At 39.8% G+C, this 20,057-nt stretch overlaps 3 protein-coding genes across 8 annotated transcripts in view; 1 reads left to right on the forward strand and 2 right to left on the reverse strand.

Annotated features, from left to right (window-relative positions):
- Nucleotides 1-1,022: 1,022 nt before the first annotated feature.
- ube2s (ubiquitin-conjugating enzyme E2S) lies at nt 1,023-6,566 on the reverse strand. Its single transcript, XM_061675675.1, is given in 5 exon segments — nt 1,023-2,153; nt 2,155-2,286; nt 2,371-2,561; nt 4,647-4,794; nt 6,388-6,566. Coding segments are annotated over 5 exon segments (696 nt in total). The 5' UTR covers nt 6,391-6,566; the 3' UTR covers nt 1,023-1,931.
- A 2,996-nt stretch (nt 6,567-9,562) lies between these two features.
- josd2 (Josephin domain containing 2) lies at nt 9,563-17,304 on the forward strand. 2 transcript variants are annotated; one of them, XM_061674522.1, is made up of 4 exons: nt 9,563-9,971; nt 11,006-11,131; nt 13,481-13,678; nt 14,729-17,304. In XM_061674522.1, exons 1-4 carry the CDS (start codon nt 9,850-9,852, stop codon nt 14,898-14,900), a joined length of 618 nt encoding a protein of 205 aa, XP_061530506.1. In that variant the 5' UTR covers nt 9,563-9,849; the 3' UTR covers nt 14,901-17,304. The 2 variants fall into 2 exon arrangements, with proteins under 2 accessions (XP_061530506.1, XP_061530507.1); XM_061674523.1 differs by having other exon boundaries at nt 14,732-17,304.
- ttyh1 (tweety family member 1) overlaps nt 17,200-20,057 on the reverse strand; it is a 41,876-nt gene continuing 39,018 nt past the window's right edge. For 3 of the 5 annotated variants that reach the window (XM_061674513.1, XM_061674515.1, XM_061674512.1), the window contains one exon: nt 17,202-18,776. In XM_061674513.1, coding sequence (XP_061530497.1) covers nt 18,693-18,776 — 84 coding nt within the window. In that variant the 3' untranslated portion in view covers nt 17,202-18,692. Of the gene's footprint in view, nt 18,777-20,057 lie in introns of all 5 variants that reach the window. The other 2 variants (XM_061674514.1, XM_061674516.1) reach the window with 2 other exon arrangements.

A 20,057-nucleotide genomic window follows, 5' to 3' on the forward strand; every position in this document is an offset into this window, starting at 1 on the left:
AGCTAAAAATTTTGAGAAAGGGGGCAAATACTTTGTCGCAGCACTGTATCATATGAAAGGATTAAGAAACAAAGTAGTAACCTCAGGTTTAACACCTGTGACTTCGTCTTCAATGAGCCAACAGGTTTTGAAATGTGTGAGAAAGCCAGAGTACCTGAAGAAAACTCACACAAGCACAGGGAAAACATGCATACTCCAGGATGGCCAGAGCCCTAGAATCGAACCTCATAACTGTAAAGCAGACACACTACTTATCCACCGTGCTGCCAGCAGCTCCACTCCCTGACAAAACAAACATCACACTAAAACCCAAAATAGGAAGGAATATTGTTCATTTCACTGTGTATTCCAATTTCATATTAATTCAAATAATGTCTAACTGACATGAAAAGTCTCACCCCTGCAGTTTGCACATAGCAGTTTTTCCTTAGCATTTTTTTCTGTCCAAATCCAAGTTCAATGTCTCCTTGGGAAATGAAGGCCCTGCACACTCCTAGAGGAGATGGAAATCAACCTGCAGGTGAGGAAACTACTGGTATTTCATGGTTTCATTTCATTAAGTGTCATCATGGTCACATGATGTCAAAATGTAAAAACCATGACAAAGAGGACTGTTTAAATATCAATTGTGATTTAACCAGAAAATATATTGGTCCGTTCATGGATCAAACACAGCAAATTGTACAAAAAGTACTACAAGATTGAATTGTTGGCCTGTTTTCAAAAGTTTAAAGGCCAAATTTGGTTGACCTGTAAAGGCTATATTGCATTTTAGGTTCATCCCGAAATTTCACACCAAAGCCCGTCGTTCCTAACAAAGTCTGAGTAAAGATTAAATGTAAAATTGTTTAAGTGGAAATTTGTCTCTCAAAGTGTAATCTGCAAGTATTGTCAAATGAAGAAAATGTTTCACTTTATGACAGTAAACTACACATTACGAGAATAGCCTTTTTACTAAAAAAAAAAAAAATCCCCAAAATAAAATAAAATCCTATTAAAATAAATTGGAATTTGTGACAATAGACAAGAATAAAGTCATTCTATGAGAATTGCATTTAATTTTGTGGGAATTTTGACAATCAATCATAACGTTACAATTTATTTGACTTTATTCTCACAATTTACGGTTTTCATCTTTTCAGTGTGGCTCTAATATCGGTCACTCTAATAGGATGTCAAAACTGTCAAGGATCATTTTAGCATCCATTTCAATGTTCATTCAATATCCAACTTAAGCTCGTACGTGTAGGCCAACAGAGGTCCTAGCAGTGGGAAAGTTACCACGAAGACAGTCATGCTACTAGTGCACTGAATTGTCTTAGTAGTGAGGACAAATGCTAGTACATGGAATTAAAGATGGATTTCAAGGATACCAAAGCTGTTTGAGCATTTATTTGATATTAAATATTGTTTGAGCATGGTTTGACTTAACAAGAATATCGAATAAATGCTCTAACGGTTTTGACATAGCCTGAAGCCATTTGTTTGATGTCCTTAATTTAATATCCATCTTAAGGTCGTACCAGTAAGTCAAAAGTGGCACGAGTGCGCCTCGTCCTTCTACTAGCACACGGAATTGTCTTGCTTGTTCAGACAAAGAGTGTACTAGTACATGGACCTTAGAATGGATTATATAAATCATGAATAAATGTTCAAAGGGCATTCTATATTTGCCCAGTGTGAAGATTCTGGTAATGAGTATTTTTGTGCGCGTTCTCTCTTCTTTAAAGGGGAGAAACCCATTATCTGTCATCATTTTAATTCTGTCTTTAATTCTGACAAGTCAAACGCTACAGTACAAAGTGGACAGTCTGGATGGTGGTCGAAAGAGGGAACAACTTAAAAGGAACAACTTGGATATCTGTATTTACACTTTTCCACGCTCACACACACACGCAATCAAACACACTGAAAATGTTGCATTCAAGGCATTAAAGGCGCCTCAATGCGCGCTTTTTATCTGCTTTCTTTTTAACTGATATGTTATTAATAGAGCTACTACTGCTGCTGCTGGGTCCGTTGGCACCATTCCCGAGAGCGGCGGGCACGGCGGCCGCGCTGGCTCCCGCCCTCTTAGCGAGGTCCCCCGCGTGCTTCTTGGGCTGTGGCCCGTCGTTTGGGTCCTGCGAGGACCCTGAGGAGCTGCCGGGACCCCGCCATGGCGTGGATCTCTGTGAGCAGGCGGGCACGCGCCTCGTATTCCGTATAGTCCTCCAGGAGCAGGCGCCCCGCCTCCTCGTTAAGAGCCGACTCCGGGTTGGGATGGATGAGGAGACACTTGATTGTCTACGGGAGGGCAGGGACATTTGAGCAGATTAGACAGCGCGCGAGGGGAAGAAGCCTAAGAAAAGACGGGACGTTCAATCTTACGAGCAAGACGTGTCGGAGGCCGAGTTCTGCCTTCCAGTCCCTCTTCAGGACATTGACGCAGATCTCCCCTTTGTGGCCCACGTTAGGGTGGAAAATCTTGGTCAGGAAATACCCTTTGGGTGGAACAGCAGGGAAGTCCTTACCAAGGACCAGGCGCATTCGGAACACGCCGCCGGCAAACGGGGTTCCCTCTGTCAACACATTAACAATTCATCACATGAAGTGGACCACTGCCATTTGTACTCAATAAGCTGAGTCAGCGAGCATCAAACCCTGTTCTATTCAAAACACAGTATTTACAGTGCCACCAGAAAGCATTCACACCCCTTAACGGTTTACACATTTTGCTGTTACAAACTTGATATGAGTAGTTGGTTTTATTTTTTTTTATTTTTTTTTTTTAAATCGACAATATCCCGTAATGACAAAGTAAAAACATTTCCAGACAGTTGGGCAAATTTATTGAAAATGTAAACATTTAAACATAATCGGTACATAAGTATTCACACCCTTGGCTTAATATTTTTTCAAGCAACTTTCGCAGCAATTAGAGCATCAAGTCTGCTTGGGTATGTCTCTACGAGCTTTGCACACCTGTTTTGGGGCATTTTCTCCCATTCTTCTCTGTCAGTCAGTGTGTTGGACGGGCAGCGTCGCTGGACATTGACGATTTCTAAGTCTTTCCAGAGATGTTTGACTGGATTCAACTCCGGGCTCTAGCTCAAGGACAATCACAGGCTGTTCCTGAAGCCACTCCTTTGTTATCTTGGCTGTGTGCTTTGGGTCATTGTCGTGTTGGAAGGTGAATTGAGACCCTAGTCTGAGTTCCAGAGAACTCTGGAGCAAGCTCTCTTGAAGAATTTCTTTATTTGGCAGTTGTTATCTTACCCTCTATGCAGACTAGTCGCTCAGTTCCTGCAGCAGAAAAAAAGCCCCACAGCGTGATGCTGCCACCACCATGCTTCAAAGTAGGGATGGTGTTAGCCAGGTGATGAGCAGTGCCTCTTCTCCAGATATGACACTTGCAATTCAGGCCAAAAAGTTCTATTTTGGTTTCATCAGACCAGATAATTTTGTTTCTGCAGGTCTGAGTATCCTTAAGGTGCTTCTTGGCAAACTCCACGCAGGGTCCCATGTGCCTTTTAGTGAGAAGTGGCTTCCGTCTGGCCACTCTATCATAAAGGCCTGATTGGTGGAGTGCATTAGCAATGGCTGACCTTCTGGATGGTTCTATCTCCGCAAGGGAACACTGGAGCTCAGCCTTAGTCACCATAGGGTTCTTGTTCACCTCTCTGACCAAGGCCCATCTTCCCCAGTTACTCAGCTTGGTCGGACGGACAGATCTAGGAAGGGTCCCGGTGGTTCCAAACTTCCGTTTCCTAATAATCGAGACCACTGCTTTTCGGGACCTTCAATGCTTCTGAAATTCTTTTGTATCCTTCCCCAGATTTATGCCTTGACACAATCCGGGCTCGGAGGTCTGTAGACAATTCCTTAAGAGTTCATTGGTTGGTATATATACTCTCATATGTACTGCCAACTATCAGACCTTATATGGACAGGTGTGTGCTATTCCAAATGATATTCAATGAACTGAATTTACCACAGGTGGACTCCATCCAAGTTGTAGAAGCATCTCAAGGATGATCAGTGGAAATCAGATGCACCTGAGCTTAGGTTTGAGTGTCAAACTTTCTTGTTGTGAGATTCATATTTATTTATTTATACCGGAGCGCTTCTGAAAATAAAAAAAAGTGTGGACCCTAACCATTAACATGCTCAATAAAATGACCAGAGGAAAAAATGCCATCTCTTAATCAACAATATTTGAATACCCTCGATTTAATCTTGTGAAGGATGCAATAAATATCTAGGAAGTCATCAATAGGGTTTTCTCTGTCTTTTTTTTTTTTTTTTAACCTGTCCTGTTCAGCTGCATGGCCATGCAGAATGGTGGATCTGTATGCCTTTTGTGCTTTAACAGTTTTTCTGTGCAACAGGGGAGTTTTAAATACTCCCTCTGGTTATTTTTTAATTATTGCGAATTTATTGAAATTGCAGCCGGACAAAAAAGGCTTTTAGAGGACAGACAGAGGGTTTGCTCTGTCTTCAAAACAGTTAGTTGTGCCTGGTGTGGTTAAGTAGTTTCTTTACAGACATACAATTACATCATGGAGAGAGAAGTGAGTCTAAATGAATACACATGGCAATATTGAATAAGCTACTGTTATGCTCTATTTGAAACATCACTACTACCAGTATAAAAGTTTTCTTACCAGGCCCTTCAATGGCTGTGTGCAGTTCCGTTATGTCTTCATCACTGGGGTAGATCTTGATGCCCTCCGGTGGATCCGCGGCTAAAGCTGAAACTTCTTTGTACACCAAGCGAAGAACATGAGGGGGCAAATTCTCCACATTGGAGTTCTGTTGGAAGACAGGGAAGTTAACAGAGTCACATAACACCTGAGAGTAGCAGTAATGTGTTGCCCCACTATATAGCAGTTTACCATTCATGGCCTCGCTATGGCACATATTTTTAAGCGATCCTTTTTTATGGGTTTTCAGGAGTATACTTATGTACTGTAATGCCCTCCCATGTGAGAAAGGGGAGCCACAGTCACCGATACACTTTTCAGCCGTTTATTGAACGCTGCAAGTACAGTAAAACACAGCGAGCACAGAACACACTCATACAGAAGCTGTTGTTGACCACAGCTCTCATTCGCACACACTGACGCAAGAGTCACCGATGTCACACGGCGCCACGCCTCTTAAAAGGCTCACAAATGTACTACCCTTCACCACACTACAATGTGTACAGTATTTTCCATGCATTTTATGCTTGCAACTTGTTTGTCTCTGTTCAAATATATTTACAATGAGTATGAAGGTGTGATTTTATACATTTAAAAGGCATTTAAAGTGTATGGGACAGGTAAAACTTTTTTTTGTGTGCTGTAACCCCGATTCATTACAAACACGCTCTAACAAAACCAGTATAGGTGGAACAATTAACTGATTAATCAATTATCTAATTAACAACTATTTTGATAATCGATTAATCTTTTTAGAGACCTTGTTTGACTAAATTGACCAAATCCTTGGAATTTCACCCTTTAAACAGTAAATATTCCCAGCTTTCTAGAGTCCTCCATGAAAGTAGACGGATTATCGTTGTGTTTAATTAAAATAATACATTTGCAAACATCTGCTTTTACTTTGAGAAAGGAAGATCAACATTTCTCCCTAGTTTATGACGTTACGGACCAAACCAGTAACTGAATCATTATCAATTTAATTAATTAATTAATTTATAATTTATAAATTGTGCATTTGCTGCACTGTCAATTTGAAATAATGTTATTTTTAATAATAGGATGAAAATTTAAAATTATTATTTTTTTAAAATCAGTTTCATCAAAAAACAATCAACAGATTCATAAAAAATAAAGAGTAGTTGCAGCTCTAAAGTCTCACTCAATAATTGGACATTATGAATTGTTTGAAAGGTTGTCACAATTTACCCACATTTTGTCCCTGCAGAATTTAAAAAAACAAAACAAAAAGACAGTACATCGTGACAATTACAACCCTTTTATCTTAGAACTTTCTCTGGAACCAAAATGCCGTATTTTACTGTCACGGACGATTAAAATAACCATCAAGATCAATCTCTTCTAGTAGGGGTTAATAATACACCAAGCTGTCGTCGTTTATAGACATAATAAAGCCAAGATAAACGTTTGAACGAGCGTAGTAACATCAGACTGGGTTTTAAAATTGACGTCACATTAGCTACGCTAGCGCAAATAAAACGCGTATCACACTTGAAGTGAGATATTTATTCTTACCGATACACAAACCAAACAAAAACAAAATAAAAACAACTCGTCAGGACATTTAAATGACGCCATTACTCGTGTTAATATGACTATATCGGAGTGAGAAAGCTCGACGCAGGCAAGCTAATGGCTAACTGTAGCTAGCCGTCCAAGCGAGCCCTGACGTCCCTCTTACCATCTTCAAAACGAGTTCTTCAAAGGCAACGGATTGTGGATTACGTGATGGGGCCTTTCCGTTTATGGGTGATGAAAAAAATAAGTGATGGAAACTTCTCAGGTTCTCACTAGCTGCTGTTCTTTTCTTCTTCTTTCGTTGACACAGGAACAAAAATACGTTGCTCGGTTAACCTGACACTATGGGCCAATCGGATTGTGTCAGCGAGTTGCGTTATTTGAATTTCACCATTCGCAAGGAGGCTGTCCTTTACGTCATCTAGAGGAGCCCAACCATCCGCTTGGAGGTGGCTGATAGTTGTCGGTCATTGGCCCGTTTAAAAGACGCAAATCCACGAAAAATCATGGAAAAAGAAATTAGGAAAATGACAAAAGTAATAAATAAAAAAGATTAATAAAGTAAACAAAAAAACTAAAATAGAAACTAATGTACACATAATCACATATGAATGGAAATAATGCAATAGAGAAAATAAAACATTTAAACACATTTAAAAAGGGGGGTGAAATGAGATCTTCACCACACCACCATCCTCACTAGGGGTCACGTGTGCTGGAACCTAGCCCAGCTGACTTTGGTCTATGTGTTGCTCATAGGTGTCTACCAGTCCATCAAGGAGCGGCCGACAGGTGTCAACGGGTCAGTCTACGAGCCGCCCATGACTATTGTACAAGTCTGACGATGAGTCTGTCTACAAGTCGCCCACGGGAGTCTATGAGTGTCTACAAGTTTCCCACTGGTGTCTTTGAGTCTGTCTTCAATTCTGTACTGTATATGAGTCGCCCACAGGTGTCGACAAGTATAGGAGTTGCCCTCAGGTGTCTTCAAGCCACCCGTGGGTGTCCACAAGTGTCTACCACTCGTCCACGAGTGTTTATGAGTGTCTACGAGTCGCCGCGGATGTCTATGAGTCTTGTGAGTCCAATGTCTGTGTCTGAAGGCCTTTTCACACCGCAACAGTAACTTGCAGTGCACCGTCGACAAACCTTGTGTATGTGTGTGTCGTGTATGTGCTGCGAGGTCGCGACGACGGAACGCCTTATCGTGTCACGGCACAAAACACAAGCTGGGCATTTGTAGTCTCGGCGCCGCACCTCCAATTGAGTCATGTTCAACTCGGGAGCGACCTCAGACTGCGCATCCAAAAGGCGAGGGGTTGGCGGAGGGATTTCAGAGTGCCAGCAGCAACAGACCAACCTGTGGGAAAAGCATCCATGCTACTTCCTGGTAGGCTGCTAAGCAACCACTTCCAAATATGGGCAAGCTTGCACTGGGGCGCCATCATCCCTGCGCCCTGCCACGCAGCGAGCGCCAACGAAACCACGGTTGTCTCTGAGTCTGTCTAGGAGCTGCCCACGTGTGTCTACGATATTCATGTAGCAGTGAAAGCCAATACAACTGTGTTTAAATAACAATGTATATATTTTCTAAACCAAAATGGTTTTTAATCCATCTTTTCTCGTGTATTTTTTTTCCAAATTCGCCATGGCTATTTTATCGCAATTGCTCAATATAATCTGATGACACCTAGTCTTTGTGATCCACTTTAAATGCTCAGTAATTTAGGAAACTTTCTACCTGAATAAATCCATGCTTTTTAGCCCATGTGAGATTATTTCAGTGTAATATACTCATACTCTAATATAACTCATGCAGCTATTTGTTGAAGCATGTATTTATTTCGTTACTCATTTCATAACCGTATTTAGTAATTTGAAGAATTCCAACAGCAACAGTGTGTAGCGCCGCTTCAAACTCCACATTTTCTCCCTCTGTACGTGCATTATGCATTAAAATGAATAGGTGTTTTGTTCATCTCAAAATCTGAATTATGACAGATTGGGAGAATATACTGGGTGTTAATTGAGATTCTGTGCCTTGTAGACTTTTCCACAAGGCAGTTACGTTTTTATGTATATATATTTATATCAAAAGTATTGATATTTTGAGTTGAAAATGTATTTTATAGAATGTGAACAGAACTATGAATTTAAAAAGTAGGGTACAAAGTTGTGAATTTGGGCATACCGGTACACCTCCAGCGATTATACTTTTTGTGGTTTGGGAATTTTTGACCGTTATAACCAACATTTGTGAACATTTATTTACTAGTTCCTGCATTTCTACTCATTCACATTCCAGTCCAGTAGGTGGTGGTAATGTACTTGAACGCCTGATTGCAAACCGATGTAGAAGAAGAAAAAGAAGACAACCAAGAATGAGGACCAGAGGGCGCTCCTAAACAGTTTCAAAATCTAATAAACGCGCGTCTCTGCAAAATGGATGAAGATTAGTTAAAATTTATTCACTTCACGTGTTTTTTTCAGACCACCAAGTTACTACAGAATCATGGCATGGTAACTCCAGATATTTACAACAAACTGAGGTGGCAAGAATAGTCACACTCTGTAGTAGAAATACAGATTACAGAAACCGGTAAAAGTAGAACTACCGATTCAACTCATGAATTTAGGATAAAATTAAAAAAAATCATAATAATAAAATAAAAAGAAAAGTAGATTATGTTTTTTTTTTTTTAGGGTCAATACCAATTATTGGTAGTCATGGAGGCCGATAACCATTATTTGGAGCCAATACTCATTAGCTGTAAAAGAAAAAATATTGGTGTCAAAATTTTGAATAATACAAACTCCAACAATTCGTTTAAATGCCTTTAAGCTTATGTTTATTAAAAAGTTTTTGGGGTTTGCAAAATGTTAGTTTTTTTTTTAATGTTGGACAATATGCATCTTTCTTTTAAAAGTCTAACAAGATTGCAGGGAGCTCCTCCTTTTTTACAGTAGATTAAAGAGGATGTACTTGTCAATTATTAACAAAACCCGTTTTGATAACTTGGCACAATGGGGAAAAAGGGCTGAAATATGTAACAAAGTACAGCTATCTGCTGTTTAATGCAGTAAAAGTAAAAGTTGTCAAAAAAGTAAATACTCAAGTAAACTCGATACCAGAAAAAAATCTAATATATTTCAATGTTACTTTCTACCAATCCCATAAATGTATGGAAATGAAGTCTGTATAAATAAAGGAATTTGCTTCATTATTATTATTATTATTTTAAGTGTATAAGTAATTTACTATACAACCATGTAAAATTGTTGTTGTTGTTTTGAATGGTTTGAAATCCTCGTGAGCGCCACCAACAAGAAGAGGGCACTTCCGGGTTGAGGATGTAGCTGTCATTCCCGTATAACACTCACTACCTTCTTGTTTTTGGCTGGGAATCGCTTGGTCAGCGGCTTATTTTATTCGCTCGCAACAACACTGCACGCGCGTTGGAGAAACACGCCAAACATTTCACTCAGTGTTTTAATATTTTTAATAGTTGTTTGCTTGGCGTGCGCCGTAGTAGCAATGTTAGCTAGCTAGCTATGTGCTGCTGATGTTGTATGTCACTCGGCTGCCGTAAAGGTTTGCTATTATTGTTATTATTTTATTCTTATCATGAGTGAAGGGGAAGTGTTCCACGAGAAGCAGCGTCTGGAGCTGTGCGCCATCCATGCGCTCAACAACGTGCTCCAGGAGCGGGTGTTCACCAAAGAGACGGCCGACGACATCTGCAAACGGTATGACTACAAATTATTATAGATACAGCACAGCCCTAAAAAAAAAAAAAAAAAACACCACATTGACATTGTTTTTGTTTCGTCTTTTTCGCAAAGAATAATTAGTAGAGAGAAATTACTAGGGATGAACCGATGTATTTTTTTCCCAGGGCCAATTCAGATTATTAGTAGTCATGGAGCCCGGTAACTGATATCTGGAGCTGGAACCACTTATTCTTGTTTATATTACTTATGGGAAAATTGTGTTCAATATATGAACTTTTCAATTTACAAACCCCGATCAATTAAGTTTTTAAATTGGGGGTTCCACTCTAGTAACATTTCAGAGAAAAAAAATATATTTTAGAAATTGCTGTCATAACGTGTTGTCCAAAAGTTGTAAATTATTTGAGACGAAAGGTTAATTTATTTTATAGTTGTCATAATCATAACTTTTGTCTTGAAAATTAACAACTTTTTATCTTGAAAATATACAAATTTATTCCCAAACTCTAATCTTGTAGTGTGATTATTATTTTTTTTAAATTATTATTTTCCTCTGTTCTAATATGCTTTCATATGTTAGAGTACTTTTGGATTGTAGTCAACAAGTCGGGCATCAAAATATAATTAAAATATGTAGCACTCACTTTTTTGGAAATAAATTATGTTGTTGTTACCCTGTAAAACTCTCTAAAAATAAAAAAAATAAAAAAATTCTCAATGACACACTCCGAGACTCACGCGGAAACAACACAAAAGTCATGAGGTGGCTAAAAATCAAGCTTCCAGTTTGAAGAAAAAAAAAAAAAAAACACCAGTCACTTGAAGGATGTTGGCATGCAGGCAAAGTGACCGTCAGACGCATCATTGTCCATCTGCGTTGTTTACTGTCTTGACCATGGAATTTCTGTGGTCACATAAATACCTCTCATGGCAATGAATCAGTCATAGCGCTTGTGTGGCCACATCCTGGAGTGAATCTTTGGGGGTGGAAATTCCGCATGTCTGAATCAGAACTGTGAATTTACCAAAAAATATTTCTGTGTTTGTAGGCTGGCTCCACAGTGTGTGGTCAACCCCCATCGCTCTGTGTTAGGCACTGGCAACTATGACGTTAACGTCATCATGGCTGCCCTACAGAGCAGGGAGCTGGCAGCCGTGTGGTGGGACAAACGCAGGTGGGTAACAAGAACAAGCAAATAATGTGATGGGACACTGCAGATTTCCATTCAGATTTTCAAAGTTACCCGAAGGAAATTATACAAAGCATATAACTACTGTAGTTTTCAGGAGTGGCGATGTAGTTTTGCTACAATTTAAAATTTTAATTGAAAATGTAACGGCCAGTCAAAAAGGCTTTCAAAACAAAAATCTGAGTGTGAAGCGACAACCAGTTGGCTGCCGTCAATCCACACCAGTACAATACAGTATATACAGTGGTGTGAAAAAGTATTGGCCACCTTCTCAAATTCTTATATTTTTGCATAGATTACCCACTTTGTTTAAGATCATCAAACTCAGACAGATATAACCCATGTGAACTTAAACTGGCGGCATGGTGAAAGACTGGTTAGCACATCTGCCTCACAGTGCTCAGGACCGGGGTTCAAATCCCAGCCCAGCCTGTGTGGAGTTTGCATGTTCTCCCCGTGCCTGCGTGGGTTTCCTCCCACATCCCAAAAACATGCATGCTAGGTTGACTGAAGACTCTACATTGTCCGTGGGTGTGAATGTGAGTGCGAATGGTTGTTTGTTTCTATGTGCCCTGCAATTGGCTGGTGACCAGTTCAGGGTGTACCCCGCCCCTCGCCCGAAGATAGCTAGGATAGGCTCCAGCACTCCCGCGACCCTAGTGGGAATAAGCGGTACAGGAAATGGATGGATGATTGAAAATGGTGATTTAATTTATTAAGATACCTGGCCCTGTGTGAAAAAGTAATGGCCGCCTAAACTTAATTGGTTGGGCCATCCTCAGCAGCAACAACTGAAATCAAGCCTTTCTCTGGCAATGAGTCTTTCACATCTCTGTGGAGGTATTTTGGCTTGGGTTTACACGATCAGGATTTTTGGGGCCGATCACCAATCAGGGAGTTTAAAAAAAACGATAACCGATCACAGATCCGATCAGAAGATGGAGGAATGTGTCTATTTACATCGGCGAATTATGACATTAAAGCCGATCAGCATAAAATGCTAAATATCGGCCGATACCGATCAGCCCGATAAAATCGGTGTAAAGTTTAATTTTTGCCCACTCTTCCTTGCAGGAATTATTTGAATTCAGCAAAGAATGGAGGGTTTTCGAGCATGAACGGCCTTTTTACGGTCATGCCACTGCATTTTAATCGGATTCAAGTCTGGACTTTGACTAGGCCACTCCAAAATCTTCATTTTGTTTTGTTAAGCCATTCAGAAGTTGATTTGCTGGTGTGTTTTAGATCGTTATCCTGCTGTAGAACCAAAGTCCTTTTCAGCTTGAGGTCACAAACTCTGAGGCTGAACATTGTCCTTCAGGATTTTCTGTTAAAGAGCAAAATTCATGGTTCCATCAATCACAGCAAGTTGTCCAGGTCATGAAGGAGAATAGCAGCCCAAGACCATCACACTGCCATCACCATGTTTGACTGTTGGTATGATGTTATTTTTTCTGAAGTGGGGGGGAAGTGGAAGGTCTTAGACTGGCCTAGTCAATCAATGGACTTTAACCCAATAGAGCATGCATTTTACCTCCTGAAGAGGAGACTGAAGGGAGAAACCCCCAGAAACAAAGAAGAACTAAAATGGGCTTCAATAAAGGCCTGGAAAAGCATTTCAAATGAAGAATGCAACAGTCTGCTGTTGTCAATGGGTCGCAGGCTTGCTTCAATACTTTTGCTCACTTGAAAAGTGGGTTGCTTCAAACAAAAGGTGCTCTGTCCTGATTTGTTTAGCACATCTAGATGTAAATACCATGAAATAAAAGCTGGAATTCTCAACTTTTGTCTCATATTTATCTTTTGATCTGAAACCCTAATGTCTTCAGTATACATCAAAAACAAAGGAATTGACCTTGCCGTTCCAGTACTTTTGAAGGGGACTGTATATTTATAGTTTCACATGTACCTGTGGCTAAAAAGCAAGGCATGTAGAGTTTCTGTCGCCAAAATGTAAAATGCACGAGAGGTGTCACAACAAAAATCAGGTGGCCACGTTCCTGATGTCACTCACTAGGCCACGCCCCTTATATGCAGACATCCAACACTACAGTTGCTGTTGTCGCGACATGGCTCGTTCCAGTGCACTGTAATTATACTTTATAAAACCAGTTTATTGCTTTACATTCTCTTATTGTTTTATACAATACAGTACTATTTTTCTTCATTAAAGTCATGTCACAAAACAATTGTGGTGGTTCTGAGGGGTCTGTCTATAATCAGATTTCCACAATATGGAAGAAATTTCTGCAGCAGTCCAATACGTGCCACAAAAAAACAAAATATCCCACCACTATAATCTAAAGGTAATTGTCACGTTTTCTTCTCCTACAGGACGGTCGCGAGCCTTTGCATCTCCAAGGTGCAGGGCTTCATCCTCAACGTCCCTTCATGCGTGTCGCTCGGAATCCTGTCGCTGCCGCTGCCGCGGCGGCGCCACTGGCTCGCCGTCCGACAAGTCAACGGGCAGTATTACAACCTGGACTCCAAGCTCAAGAATCCCGTGTGTATCGGAGGGGAGGCGGAACTACAGTAAGGGAGAGGGACTTTTGCTCACAGGTGTCCTAGCAGTGGCCGGTTGTGCATTTGGTACCTGGGCCTTCAGTGGGGACTTGCCCGACTTAATCCACCTGTTAATAGTATACTATTACGTCGCAGTTATAGAAACTATCAATACTATACAAAAAACGCAACATAACAGCATGCAACTGTGCCACGTAGTGTACATCATCAGTGTGTACAGATTGCTTCAGACCTGTTTTGCTTGTCTTTTGTCTGAGTTGGCTGCAACAAGTTTTGCTCTGACCATCAAAATTTTAGTCTTGACTTTTCAAAACTGGAAACATTCCATTGGGGTTAACGGGAATTTATGAGAATGTACAAAATTGAAGGTTGTCTCTAAAAAAGGGAATTTAAATATTATTGGCGAAAATATAATTTAGCATAATCCTGACTAGAAGTACAACAATGGATCGATTAATGGGAAACTAATCCATTATCACATTAATTGACAACTATTTTGATTATCGATTAATCATTTAGAGACATCGTTTAACTTAATTGTCCAAATCTTCGGATTTCTGTAGTCCTCCATGAAAGCAGACTGATTATCTTTGTGTTTAATCAAAAGAAAACATTTTACATTGGAAACCAACGTTCGTTTGCCAAATTTCTGAGAAGTTACGAACCACACCATATACTTGAATCATAATCAGTTTGCTTGTGCATTTTCTGGATTGTCAATTTGAAATAATGCCCTGTTTTTGAATGTGTTTTCATCCGATTAATCAAAAAAATAATTGACCGATTAATCGATTTATTAAAATACTCGTTCGTAGCAGCCCTATTTGAATGTAATACCTTTCAATTAAATTACCCTCAATTCCGAGTTAATTCTCATAGAAAGTTTGATTGGTTACAGACGTAGAAAGTTTGATTGGTTACAGACGTAGTCCAATTGCTGTGACATTGGCCAGCACTCCTGATTGTGAAGGCCCTTGCGAGATTAGATTTACACGGCAACACATAAAGGCAGAAATCTGATTGGACGAAAAATGTAACATCCTTTGTGGTGTCTCCCAGAAGGTTTCTGAGCGAGCAGCTCTCTCAGGACGTGGCCGAGATGCTCCTGGTGGTGCGGCGGGAGGTGGAGGAGGACGGCTCCTGGCTGAACCCCGACCCCGCCGGTGACGGGGCCAACAGTACTGCCGTGAGAGCAAAACTAAGGACTTTTTTTCTTTTTTTTTTTTTTTAAACACCTCATGGCAGAAAAGTCTTCAGGGAACAAAACATTTAATGACCACACACGCGCCAAAGAGAAGCTTGTACGGAAAGCTGGTTGAATTATCCATCTTAAGGTCCACGTACTAGTACGGTCTTGGTCCTCACTAGTAGAACGACTGTGTCTTGCTAGTAACGTTTTTGTCCACTCCTGCTTTCCACTACTGTCTGACATTTCAGCACACTCGTAGGCCAACTAAATTTTACTACTGAGGCAAAACTGCACAAGTTGAGATCCGCATGCTACTAGTGAAGAACTAGATGCTTACTAGTAAAATTTTATAATGCCAATAGTAATATCAAAAGTAGACAGTTGTTAATTAGTGCACAGTTTTGTCTCACTAGTAGTCGTAAAGTTTTTTTGCCTGCTACTAGACGAGCCACTTTTGGCCTACTAGTATGCAATAAACCTCATACAAACCTTAACAGACCTTAATTACTGTGCTGGACTAGCAACACTTTACAAGTAGAAGGCATGTGGCATGCACTAGTCGCCTCCCTTTCAGAGATATTGAATAAATGGCTTTCCTTTGGTAGCATTTATTTGATATCCTTAATATCCAGCTCATGGCCCATATACTAGTACACACTTTGTCCTAACTAGTAGGACAACTTTGGCATACGAGGACAATTACAATTTGCTAGTGGGGGAGAACTGCGCTAGTTGACATCTGCATGATGATAGATGTTAATTAGTAGAGAGTGATAATGTCAATAGTAGGAAAGCATTGGCATACTAGTCATAGAACTACGTTTCTCGTGAGGCAATACTGTGGACTAGTTGACATCTGTGTGCTACTAACAAACTATTTGTTAAATAGTATAATAATAGTCTTTAATGGCACTAGTAGCACACAGTTGTCAACTAGCTCAATGTTTTTGCCTCAGTTGTAACATGTAGTTGTCCGACTAGTATGCCAATGTTGTCCTTGATAAGGAGGCTACTTGTGTGTGACACATGCCCAATAGTTGGATGTAGTAGTATTACTCATGCCGTACAGTTGAGTTTAGCAGTAAGGCTTTATCACATACTAGTAGGCCAAAAGTGGCACTAGTAGTGGATTAAAAACTAACAAGACTCAGGCGTCCTACTAGTGTGCTAAATTGTCTTACTAGTGAGGATGAAGAGTGTACTAGCACATGGACCTCAAGATGGATATCAAGGGCGTCCACTAAATTCTCAACCCGGGTTTCCATCAGCTTGTACACTCGTGACATGACATGACTATCCGATGATTGTAACTTTTCAGCCAAAGCTAAGCTAACGTGTGAAGCCACTTTGGTCTTATTGGCGTTATGAGCGTTTGAACGATTTCTTGGTACAAAGTGCACGGATGACTGGAATGGGAATAATAATCCTAATAATAACCGATAGCTCGTGTGTGTCTGTTCTGTCTAAATGTGTCAGGCACCTCTGTTAACTTTCTATGCAGCGCAGTTCTACTTGGTAGCACTGTTTTGTCGTGTGTGCGTGTGAAGCTTTTGATTGAAATTCTTTTCCACATTAAAAAGTCGTAAAGTGCGTACTAGTATGTGGACCTGCTCTAACAGCTTGTTATAACTACTTGACGGCAACCAGCAGATGTGCACTTCAAGTCCAGCTTTAGTTTGCTCAATAAAGCGGGAGTTCAGAACATGCAGAGAGATTCTCCCATTGCTCATTCACTGCCATCCTTCCCAGTTAACATGGATATTTGACTTCTAAAGCCGTCAATGGCAGTGAATGTGTTACCAATGGTTAAAAAAATAACCATCGATTAATGTATCATTATTCCCATAGTCAATCAAGGAAATGTATTCTACTCTCAACTGGGTGCAAAATTCTAAGCAGGTGTCCGCCCCTCCCCCTCCTCAAAGGACACCCACTTCTATGCCTTTCTGTGACTCTTCCAGTCTCTCTGTATGTCTCTTGCAACCTGCTGATGGCTCTGTAGCACTCGAAGCTCGGTTTCCAATTCATCCTGTTTGAAGCCCATCAATGGCGAGGTACTGTTGATCAATTATTAGTCGTCGTCTCGGTCCCAGGATGTCAAAATGTGAACAGCATAAAAAAAAAAAAAAAGACGTTTAAATTCCATTTCAAATTGAACTGGGAAATGTATTGGGCCATTCAAAAGTTTAGACAAGTTCACTTGTAAAGGTTATAGTGTATTTTAGGTTCACCGTTATACTGCTCTAGGGAGAAATGGGAGTTAAAAACATTCTGATTCTCTCATTCCATCAAAAATAAAATAAATCAAGTCAAATGCCCAACCCTCATGTTTCCTGTTGATATATGCATATCCAATTAGAGTTGTCTGTTGTGCACACTCGTGGCTTATTGACTGGAGACCCAAGTTTATAACGTTGAAATGTATTTATAATAAAATGTTTGTTGTTCTAAACTTGCATTGTCTGAGTTCAATGACTGGCAAAAACAGATTGAGCGTCAGGTTTTTGTAGTTATTTTTTTATTATTATTTATTATTATTATTCATATTAGACTCTTGAGTGTAAAAGGATGCCATTCAAAAGGAGCATTGAGAGTACAAACTCAATTGGCGGGGTTAAGATGGTCAGTTAGGAGAGAGGGTGGGAGGATTCAAGGAAATCTCCAACGTACCGTAATCCACACAAAAACATCCCGGAGACCCAATGCTGTGCTATATGGTGGATATGTAAAGTCTTCACACCCCTGTTTAAATGTCAGGTTTTTGTGATGAAAAAAAAATTCGACTAAGATAAATAATTTCAAAACTTTTTTGACAATTAATGTGACCTATAATTATAACCAATTGAAAACAAAATTAAATTAGTTCGAGAGGGCAAGTAAAAATGTACAAGTGATAAACATCCCCAGTTATAAGAGGGTGTGCACACTTGAGCACCCCTATCATCTCAGTTGTTTGTTTTCTCTTGAAAAGATTGAATTTTCTCTTTTATTTTTTTAGTTGTACAGTTTCCATTAATGGTGGAAAACATTTTGAAACCATTTATCTGGGCCTCTTTTTTTGATATCACAAAAACCTGCCGCTTGAACAGGGGTGTGTCCACTTCATATCCACTGTACATTGGTTTATTGCTATGTACCTGCTGTTGCTGCATGGGGTTCTCTGTTCAAACTAGGCTGTCCATGGTTATATAACCATGGTTATTTTCTTTTAAGAGAAATGATTATTATTTAGATATAGACAGTGACATATACAGAATACCATAAGGTAATACACAGAAAATACAGAATTACCACCTATAAAAAGTAATAATAAAAAATATATATCAAGTGAGGGGGGAACTGCATAACCATTGACAGAAAAAAAATGTGCTTTGTTGCTACGTGCCAGTGCTTTTTCTACAACAATTTCATATTTATATATATATATATATATATATATATATATATATATGTATATAAAACAACTTTCAAATAAATGGGTGATACATTGAAGAATACAAAACTACATAACGTAGTCACATTAATACCATTCTCCACTTGCCTCACCACTGTTCACAGTTTACACAGTTTGGACAAACAAAGGGAGAGTTTGGTTTCACATCCTACCAGCGTGTCCACAGTCTTTTTTTACTCCGCCTTTTCTTTTTTATAAGTGCTTTTAATAATCAGAATTGTCAGAACAATAATACTCAGTGGTACCGACGTTATACGCAACACTAAAGCCTTTGTTGTTTTGTTTTAGATTAGTTTCCGTTCATTTTAAAGTGTCCATTCATATGAAAAGTAAACATTTGTTTTCTTCTATACATTTCCTAAGAAAAGAAAAAATAGTTATCAACGTGAATACAGGTTCCTCGAATGGGCAGGGTTGGGGTGTGATTGACTTCCCCCGTAACCAGTCAGCATGCTGGGAGAGTACTGCGGAAGAAGAGCACAAATGTGTCATTCAAACATGGAAAAGTCATATGGATTCAAAGTACTGTACTGTACTGTAGTGTAGTTACACCTGCACTATCTAATGACATCCCATACAAGAGCTGCATCTAAACATCTTTACAGAGCTAATAACGCTCAATATTTATTGACATTATTACAGTAGTATTATTTTAATGATTTATTTTTTAGTGTATTAAAAAAACATTTAAGTTGCAGTGGTTTATGAACTGTTGTTTACCAAGAGATCCCACGCAGAGCCAGATTAGGGTGGTCGGGAGTCAAAGATGTTTTGGAAATTAAATTCTTCAATTTACATTTTTATGATTAATAATTCTTTGAAAATGAGCGAGATTGATTCATAAAAACAAAACAATTAATACAAACAATTGTATTTATTACATATTTTTATATTAAATGTAATGTTTTTAAATATTTTTATCACCCACTTCTCCATGGTAAATGGAAAACCATTTTTGTGTACAGTGGATATAAACAGAACAGCTGAACAACAAGGTGGAGGGAATTATGAACAGTTTCAAATACCAGTCTCAGTCAGTCAATAGCACAGAAACCTTTAGTCTTGGCTAGAAAGCAAAACATGTCAGGAAAAGCCTCCTAGAAAAGCTGACATTTATTTTGGGGTACAGTCGATGGATTTTAAATGGTGGCAGGTGTGTGCTGACTCCCATTTAGCGTGAGTTTGAATTTTATTGGTTAATTCAGAACACAGCCACACCCCAGTTAAAAGAGGGTGTGCACACTTGTGAATCCACTTCAGTTTTATCCATCCATCCATCCATCCATTTTCTGAGCCGCTTCTCCTCACTAGAGCTGGAGCCTATCCCAGCTATCCTCGGACAGATAGCAGGGTACACCCTGAACTGGTTTCCAGCCAATCGCAGGGCATTTTCGGCGGCACGGTGGACGGCTGGTTAGAGCATCTGCCTCACAGTTCACAAACAACCATTCGCACTCACATTCACACCTACGGGCAATTTAGAGTTGTCAATTAACCTACCATGCATGTTTTTGGGATGTGCGAGGAAACCGGAGTGCCTGGAGAAAACCCACGCAGGCATGGGGAGAACATGCAAACTCCACACAGGCGGGGCCGGGGATTGAACTCCGGTCCTCAGAACTGTGAGGCAGATGCTCTAACCAGCCGTCCACCGTGCCGCCGAAAATGGCAAATGTTTTTCGTAAATATGTCACGAGTACTTATACAGTCTGGGTGACACATTCAACACATAAAAACTCACTTCA

This window comes from Phycodurus eques, chromosome 4, assembly GCF_024500275.1.
Source record: "Phycodurus eques isolate BA_2022a chromosome 4, UOR_Pequ_1.1, whole genome shotgun sequence".
Lineage (NCBI taxonomy): Eukaryota > Metazoa > Chordata > Actinopteri > Syngnathiformes > Syngnathidae > Phycodurus > Phycodurus eques.

Coding starts and splice junctions, on each gene's coding strand:
- josd2 (XM_061674522.1), top strand. CDS start 9,850: ATGAGTGAAGGGGAAGTGTTCCACGAGAAGCAGCGTCTGGAGCTGTGC. Junction 9,972..11,005: donor GCCGACGACATCTGCAAACG/GTATGACTACAA, acceptor CTGTGTTTGTAG/GCTGGCTCCACAGTGTGTGG. Junction 13,679..14,728: donor GGAGGGGAGGCGGAACTACA/GTAAGGGAGAGG, acceptor GGTGTCTCCCAG/AAGGTTTCTGAGCGAGCAGC.